The following is a 9,069-nucleotide window of genomic DNA, read 5'->3' on the forward strand; positions in this document are numbered from 1 at the left end:
ACAAAGATGACCCATTAGGAGCTAAACGGTACACAGTTCTTAGCCTAAGTGTGTTTAGTGCCTTTCCTCCCTCCGATAACAGTCAATGAACAATACAAATAAAAACATTTAATGTAAAGAAACGTGTTATAACTTATGCGTCATGGTTTCACGTTTTATACCCTTTAAATTAGTTAGAAAGAGACCAACGGTCAAGCACCAAGGAGGTCTCGCGAGAGAATTGACGTCTCTATCAACAGATCTCGCGAGAGTGTTTACGGGACAGGTTCAATACCTTGATTTGTCCGTCGGAAAACGCCATTTTGCGTCAGAAAATTCGGGAAATATATAGCTTGTAGTAGTTTGATCGTCTTCTATGATTTTAGCGAATACTTTCAAGGCCTGCTACTAGTCTCCTAATGTAAAGGGGCGGGGCTGTTACGAAAGCGACGTCACACATAAACCGGAAGTGAGTGCGCCGTCTCCTCTCTCAACTATCTCTGATTTAACTTCGTTTGTATGAGAAGAAGATAACATCACTGGAGAAACCGAAATATGCATCAAATTTATGAGAAGACAGGTAGTTAGCCATTATATTAATGTAGCTAGCTGTCATTTTTTAACAATAGCATAAAGTTTACTTTTTATCGTGTGACATCATCATTGCAGCGGCCTCGTTCCATAACCTCCAAAATACCTTATCCCCGCTGACGCTCTGTTTCTCTCTGCCATTAAACGGATTAAACACAAAACGCAACATTTAATAGTTAAATAAACAACGTTTCTTCCTGGTTGAGTGCATAAATCAAATGTTGCTATTAGCTTAGTTTTGTACTGCGCAGGCCTGTTGTTGGGCAGTATTAAAGGGTTACTGAAACGTCACCCGGGTATTTGCATGTCCCTCTGTTAAAAATCACTTTGAAGTCCATTTTGAACCTTTCACATTTAGGCATCCACTTTTTACAGACGCACAATCCTCTTGATATGAAGGTTAATAAAATTAATCTAGAGCTCTGCATGCAAAAATGTCATAACATTTTACATTGCACCTTATCTCTGTATTTCACTCTGTTAACTTTTGCACACGCCCATGACAGCACATGGCCTAAAAATAACATATATAGAACTTATTGTATGTTCTATTTTATATTCTTGATACTTGCTGTCTTTATTTTATTCTATTTCTAGTTTTTTTGGTTGTGCACCAAAACATACGGACAAATTCAACATATGTACAAACCTATAAGGCAATAAACCCCGATACTGATTATAATGTGACGAACATGACTTATTTAGGGAAAATTAAGTACAACATTGGTGGCTGTAGCTGTCTTTTGAAAAGTTTCTACCAAACAAAAATAAAATGCTGTTTGGGATAAAACTGCAATTTTCGTTTATGCAAATTACACAGACTAAAACTCTGTTTTACAAAATGATGTTCTAAATGTGGCGGATCAAAATGTCACAAGTGAATGCTATTTACCATCACATTATCTGCAGCAATTTACTTCAATTCAGTCAATTCTCCTCCTAACCCATTTACAACTGCTTGTTTTCCTGAATTGCCAAATATTTTTTTCCTCTATTTCCTGCATCAATCAATCAATCAATCAAATTTTATTTGTATAGCGCCAAATCATAACCAGGGTTATCTCGAGACACTTTACAGAAAGAGCAGGTCTAGACCGGCTCTTTGTTAAGTTATTTAAAGAGAGGCCCAACATGAATCCACCATGAGTAGCACTTAGCAATTCGGCACATTGGCAAGGAAAAACTTCCTTTTAACAGGCAGAAACCTCGAGCAATCACCTCTCCTTAAACTACTCAGGTAATTACTATACTCTCTCATTCTGCAGACCCCCCTCTTCCGCTGTCCTGTCTGCGCCTCCTGGTCCCTCCTCTCCACCTTGTCTCTGCAGCGATCTGGGAGACTGTGCAGCAGAAAGATTTTGCTAGTTACGGGCTTCTGGACGACTTTGTTACAGCAGTCACCGAGGTCGTTCCAGAGCTTCTGAACCGCAGACAGAGGTGTTTACTGAGCCTCGGCCTTCGGGCTCAGGTACTGTATGAGGAAGCAGAAATATTGTAGTACTGAGGTGGATAATTTAGCAAAACATGAAGTGTTTGCACCCCATGTACGACTGATATTGAACAAATCTGACACATTTGTTTTCCAGCTGACACTGGAGATGTGCCGCAGCGAGCCGATAATCGACGCTGAAATAATCCAGCCACACCTGGATAAAATCAAGTCACTGTGGAACACAGAGGTACATTCATCTTTATTTGATGCTATTATTGAATAGCCTTAAGAACTTGCTGACTGTTTTGCTCTATCACAGGTCAGTCATTCAGGACTCTCTGCATCAAACCTCCCTGATCTTATTCACACCCTGATTCAGGACCAGGAGGAGAGACAGCACTTCTTCCAGGTAGGCCTCTCTGGTGTGAGACTTTGGGAATGTATCTATTTTTATTATTTCTGTTGATAATTAATGTTGACGAAGATCATTTTAATTTCAGGATGTTTTTCCATCAAGATTTGGAGAAGAGTTCTCTGAGGATTTACAGATGCTTGTGGAGCTTTTCCTCCTGCAGCTCGACAAGTTACTGACAGTACCAGATCTGAAACAGGTACAATTTGAGTACATTGCACGGTGAAGAAAAAATGTCAAACATTTTTCTATTTAAATTATAATTATTATTATAATTATATATTATATTGTATTTCTTTCATTGCATTGCAGTCGTCAATATCCTAGTTTGCTAGCTGCTGTATCACATTAGTTGATCTTTCCTCTATTTGTGGACTAGTTTACATTCATATACCGTTGCCATCTTGTTTTGTTGTAGCCAGAAGTGATGATATTTGGACAAGAGAGTGAAGCAGGAGAGGAGCGAGGGGTTAGCAAACATTAAATTGTCAAAGTAATGACCAAGGCTTATTTAAAAGCTGGCTAACTAGGTAGTAAACAGTGTTTCCAACAGAATAAGATTCTAATTGTGGTGGTAGCGTAGTTGTTATTTTATTAGACTAAAAAAAAGAGAGAGTTTGTATAAAGTAGCAAATGCGTCTTGCTTGCAAATATTTTCAGGGCGAGAGAGGTTAAGTTTGAATTAGCTGAGGTGACACCTAGCAGACATCTAGCAGCTCCCACCTGTCCCTCAAAGAGACCACGCCCCTAATGCTGCATCACTTTAAGCCTTAATATAATGTAAACAGGTGAGTTAAATAAAGATTCTCCACGTACAGTTGTCATGAAGAGAGAAATGAGCTATAGAGACCCAAACTGTTTTTTGTACCAGGCTGTAAACATGTTTATTTCTGCTGTAAAGTTTAACATGGGGCTCTATGGGGACTGACTCACTGCTGGAGACAGCCTCAAGTGGACACCAGAGGAACTGCAGGGTTTTGATACTTATGCATTTGCTTCCTTTTTTGGCCTCTTTGTTTTCTGTTTGGTCTGAAACTACTGTTAAAAGTGTTTGTAGACACGCTCCAGTCTGCTATTAGTCAATCAAATCAATCAAATTTTATTTGTATAGCGCCAAATCATAACCAGAGTTATCTCGAGACACTTTACAGAAAGAGCAGGTCTAGACCGACTCTTTGTTATGTTATTTAAAGAGAGGCCCAACATGAATCACCATGAGCAGCTCTTAGCAATATTCGGCACATTGGCAGAAAAACTTCCTTTTAACAGGCAGAAACCTCGAGCAGAACCAGACTCGTGTTGAACAGCCATCTGCCTCGACTGGATGGGCCGAACATGGGATAGAAGGAGATGCAGGATAGAGACAGGCAAAGAGAGCAACAACAACATATGTTCTTGTTACCACAACAACATATGTCCTTGTTACATGAACAACAACAGACACATACTTATGGTTACAATGCCAATAATAGTGGTAAACTAGGCTGAAGATTGGCTAAATAAATAAATAAATAAATAAATTAGCGAGAGAAGCAGAGTAATGATAAAGGCTGAGGTAATCGTAATTGTAACAGTTGAAGTCAACAGGTCTACTATCAGCATTAGCAGCAACAATAATGATACTATGGGGAAGGCTGATGTTAGTAGTTGTTGCAGTCGAGCAGGTCCACAGCAGCAGGTGGTCTGCAGCAACGATCTCCAGGAACCTTCAAGACAAGGGAGCACAAGAACTCCCGGGAAGATATGTGGTTAGTAATGTTAATGGGATCAGAAGATACAGAGTTAATGAGCTGCATTAATATGACACAGAGAGAGAGAGAGAGGGGGAGAGAGAGATAGAGAGAGAGAGAGAGGGAGAGAGGGAGAGAGAGAGAGAGAGAGAGGAGCTTGGTGTGTCAGATCCCCCCGGCAGTCTAAACCTATAGCAGCATAACTATGGGCTAGTCCAAGCCTGAGCCAGCCCTAGCTATAAGCTTTGTCAAAGAGGAAAGTTTTAAGTCTACTCTTAAAAGAAGAGAGGGTGTCTGCCTCCCGGACCTTGACTGGTAGATTGTTCCAGAGGAGGGGGGCCTGGTAATTGAAGGCTCTACCTCCAACACTACTCTTAGAGACTTTAGGTACCACAAGCAGGCCTGCATCCTGGGAGCGCAATGTTCTAGAGGGGTAATATGGCACTATGAGCTCTTTAAGATATGATGGTGCCTGACCATTAAGAGCTTTGTAAGTAAGAAGAAGGATTTTAAATTCTATTCTAGATTTTACAGGAAGCCAGTGCAGAGAGGCTAATACAGGAGAGATGTGCTCTCTCTTCCTAGTTCTTGTCAGCACACGTGCTGCAGCATTTTGTACCAGCTGCAGAGTTTTTAGTGACTTATTAGGGCAGCCTGATAGTAACGAGTTACAATAATCCAACCTGGAAGTAACGAATGCATGGACTAGTTTTTCTGCATCGTTTTGAGACAAGATGTGTCTGATTTTTGCTATGTTGCGAAGATGAAAGAAGGCTGTCCTTGATATTTGTTTTATGTGGGAGATGAAGGACATATCCTGATCAAATAGAACTCCCAGATTCCTAACAGTAGTGCTGGATGCCAGGCTGATGCCATCTAGGGCAGCTGTATCATTAGAGAAATAATCTCTAAGGTGTTTTGGGCCGAGCACAATAACTTCAGTTTTGTCTGAATTAAGTAGCAGAAAGTTTCTAGTCATCCAGATCTTTATGTCCTTAAGGCATGCTTCTAGTTTAGATAGCTGATTGGTTTCGTCTGGCTTCATTAGTCAGTGAAGCTAGGCTAACCACATCCTCATTCTAGCCCCCAACTTGAGACCGATACTGATCTTCTTATCTCACACACTGATCTTTTTGACTGATATTCTTTCTCATGACCAGGCGGCCTGTATGCTTGAGGATGTACCTTCACTGTTGTCAGATTGTGTGACGTCCGTCTGTGGATCTCAAGAACTTAAATCTCTTCTGGAATATCAAAAAGATCTCAATCGACTAAATGAACATGGTGAGCCCTCATCTGTTATATCAGTGTAGGTACTCGGCTGTAAGAGTGATAACTGTATGTATTTTGATTTTTACAGCTCATCCAGCGGTTGGCGCCAGCATTTGTTCAGCTCTCTGTCTGCCCCCTTTGACAACAGCCTCAAGAGAAGAAGAAGAAACACAACTAGAAGCAAATGTGTTAACTGATTACATGGACGCATTTAATAAAGAACTTACGGTAAAGACTGCAACACTGAGAGGAAGTGAAAATGAAAAGATCGAAAGTGACAAGCCAAACAAAGGAGAGACAGAAGTAAGATGTCTGGAGAACAGTGAAGACGGAGTGGAGGAGGAGATCTCACACTGCTTTCAACATGTCGAGTCTTTTAATGAGGGTAAAATGAGTGAAGAGCCTTGTGATGTTGAGGTTCAAGTAGGTTATAATGTTGAAATTCTTGCTGAGGAGACGGTAACGACAGAGAACAAGCCCTCAGAGATGGAGACCAGAGAGGACGAGGCATTCATCAGAACCACAAATGACGGTTATCAGAAAGTCTGGAGCCCTTGTGAGCCTGAAAACAGCCCAAAAGAAGACAGAAAGGAGGTCAGAGGCAGCACGATAAATGACAAACAAGCAGAAGACATCAATATATCTGATGTTGGGCTGTCAACTGGACTGTGTGCACCAGTTGTCACATCCCAGAGACCGGTCAGGCAAAACAGAGGGCGAAAGATGAAAAACGTTTTAGTAACACCCAAAAAAGAGAAGTCAAAGAGGCGTCCTGGAATTCAACTAAAGAGCAAGACTTGTCCCACATGCGGTAAGACGTACAGTCGGGCGTCAGACATGAGACGCCATCAGAGGAGCCACACAGGAGAGCGACCTTTCCAGTGTCCACGGTGTAAGAAATGCTTTCAGTTCCAGTTTGACCTGAAGAGACATGAGCTAAATGTGTGTCAGATCACGTCGTCTGAGAGACTTGAAGACCCAAAGCAGGAAGAAAGTCAGGACCAACTCCAAACTGAAGTAAAGGAACGTTATGAGGAGGTGTCCTCTAGGGAGGTAGAATCTCTTCCAAGCGGGGAAGATATCCAACCACTGAAAGTCCAATTAGGAGATTTGAAGGAGGACAGCCAAGAAGCTCCTGAGGGTGATCAGAGAGGCAAGAAATCGAACGGTCTTAAGTTGAGAAAGACGCATAAAAACAAACCTCCTGATTCTTCTCTGTATTGTGTGGAATGCAACAGGTCATTCCCGGACTCTGCAAGACTTGAAACGCACAATTTGAGACACAAGCCTCGTCCGTGCACTATGTGTGGTGAGAGTCTGAAAGGCTTCGTACACCTCAACCTGCACTACCTCGAAGTGCATGATTTCAGGGGCCCTTTTCCCTGCACTTTGTGTGAAAGGACGTACACGGATCTGAGAGGTCTGATCCGGCACGAGAGGTTCCACACGGGCGACCTTCCTTTCAAATGCCCAAAGTGTCCAAAAGCCTTCAGTTATGCCTCCGCCCTCTTGCTTCACGATCGAACTCACACCAAAGAGGCTCCCTTCCTCTGCTGGGACTGTGGGAAGGGATGCAAGTCCAACGCCGCCCTGAGAATCCACCGGCTGTGCTGTCACAGCAGCGCCAAGGAGAAGCGCTTCTGCTGCGAGCACTGCGGAAAAGCTTACGCGCTGAGAAGAAGCCTCGACCTCCACGTGGCAAAACTGCACACCGGTGTGCGCTACCCGTGCTCCCACTGCGGCAAACTCTTCAGAAGTGCGAGTTCATTGACGAGACACGATCTGACTCACACAGAGGAAAGGCCGTACTCGTGCAAAGAGTGCGACAAGAGTTTCAGATCGGCGTCAGAACTGAAGGTTCACGTTCGCTATCACACCGGGGAGAGGCCGTTCAAGTGTCAAGAATGTGGCAAAGGGTTTGTGCAGTCTTATTATCTGACTGCTCACATGAGGATGCACACGGGGGAGAAGCCGTACAAATGTGAAACGTGTGATACATGTTTTAAAACCACAGGTATTTTAAAGAGACACCAAATGACCCACACAGGAGAGAAACCACACAAATGTTCCGTGTGCGATACGAGTTTCAGTCGCCCCGAGCTCGTCAAAGCTCACGTAAGAAAATGTCATTAATGATGATGTATTTAGTTAAATCAAAAATGTATTATCTTCTGTTTGTTTATTACTCAAATCTTTCACTGGATCAATAAAACAAATCTGTATAAGTAAGCTCTTTCAACATTAGGTCATATCACTTGTTTTTATGTCTCTACTTTTGTATCATTGTTACACGGGGTATTTTTTAGTCTTTGGCAGTTTCATAATTTATTAATGAGTTGTGTAGGGGAGTACACTTTTACAATCAGTCATTACTTTACCAATATGGGTGTGTCAGTTGTTAGCTTACATGTTAGCTTAGCACAGGGGCTGGAGGAGGAGGAGTGGCTGACATTTATAGACTTAAAGACATTATAGACGTGTGTGTGTGTGTGTGTGTGTTTTAGTTGTTTGCTAACATTATTCACAGGTAAACCTACACTCAGAAATCACCTGATTCTGGTCAGAGTTGTTAAAAGGTACCTTAGATGTTCTCAGGCCTTCAAGTGTCATCTTGCAGGGCTTAAAGGCAATGGTGCCAGATAGCTAGATTCATATTAACCAATGAATTATTTTTACTTAAGCTGTTAAGTACTTAAAGCTTGGGTGAACAGCTTGTGGGGGACATTATTAATTAGAGTGGGTACAATAGAGAGATTCTCTTACAATTATTACCCGATTATATGTCGATTCCAATATCTGAACGATGACAACACACCTTGAACTGAAGCCTGTACACGTATACTAGCAGCACAATGTTGTTCTTTACCATCACCTGATAAATGACCTGAAATCAGTTCTTCCTCGGGCTCTTAAACAGCAGTATTCAGCGGCTGGACTGATTACAGTATCAGAATCAGATTGGTGCATTGCTTGGCGTGTTCACAGATCCAACATGTAAGGAGGAAATGATGGTTTAAACTCTGGTGTTAGTATAAAAACAATCATTTTACACCACACCATCTGATAATAGTCCTGTGCGACCACTGACTGACACAAAGTTTTTTTTTTCCAGAGCTTTCCATTGGTTGATTGTCAGGATGTAAAGAAAAATTTAAAAATACAACAAAAAGTGCAAAAAAAATAAAGTAACTACCTCGCCTTTTATAATTTAAAACTCTAAGATTTGAATATGCTTCTCCGTGCAACACCGGCCCTAAACTTTTAGACAACTGATGCCAAAGAAAACACCACTTTGAGGCTTGAAGATAAGACTTTAAGATGTACAAAAACGTTTAATCCTTTTTTTAATCAAACAAAACAAATGCGATGAAATCTGGAATAACTGATATTTGGCCACTTGTCGGTAGCAAAAACAAGTTTTTATTACAATTTTGACTTAATCTTTGGATTGTTAGCAAAGATTGCTTATTTAGAAATCCAGCAGTTAAGGAGCAAATTTACCACTAAACTGGAGCTGTTTGTGTAAATTAGTGAAGGTAAGTCCAATAACTTTTCTCTTATTAGCTTATGATCTAGTTACTAACTCTGTCTGTCTCCTGTTTGTCTCGGAGCAGGTTGTGTGCAGTGAGTTTTTTCTAGAGCTTTAACACTGA

General features: G+C 41.5%; 1 protein-coding gene across 1 annotated transcript; it reads left to right on the plus strand.

Annotated features, from left to right (window-relative positions):
* Positions 1-6,075: 6,075 nt before the first annotated feature.
* LOC138593830 (zinc finger protein 699-like) lies at positions 6,076-7,607 on the plus strand. Its single transcript, XM_069664912.1, has one exon. It carries the CDS (start codon positions 6,140-6,142, stop codon positions 7,547-7,549), a length of 1,410 nt encoding a protein of 469 aa, XP_069521013.1. The 5' UTR covers positions 6,076-6,139; the 3' UTR covers positions 7,550-7,607.
* The last annotated feature ends 1,462 nt before the right edge of the window (positions 7,608-9,069 follow it).

Source organism: Semicossyphus pulcher, unplaced genomic scaffold, assembly GCF_022749685.1.
Source record: "Semicossyphus pulcher isolate SPU_LCO1_2020_fin unplaced genomic scaffold, fSemPul1.0.p SCAF_16, whole genome shotgun sequence".
NCBI classification, from domain to species: domain Eukaryota; kingdom Metazoa; phylum Chordata; class Actinopteri; order Labriformes; family Labridae; genus Semicossyphus; species Semicossyphus pulcher.

Excerpts from the sequence above, each read along its gene's own strand:
- LOC138593830 (XM_069664912.1), top strand. The coding sequence starts at position 6,140 with ATGAAAAACGTTTTAGTAACACCCAAAAAAGAGAAGTCAAAGAGGCGT.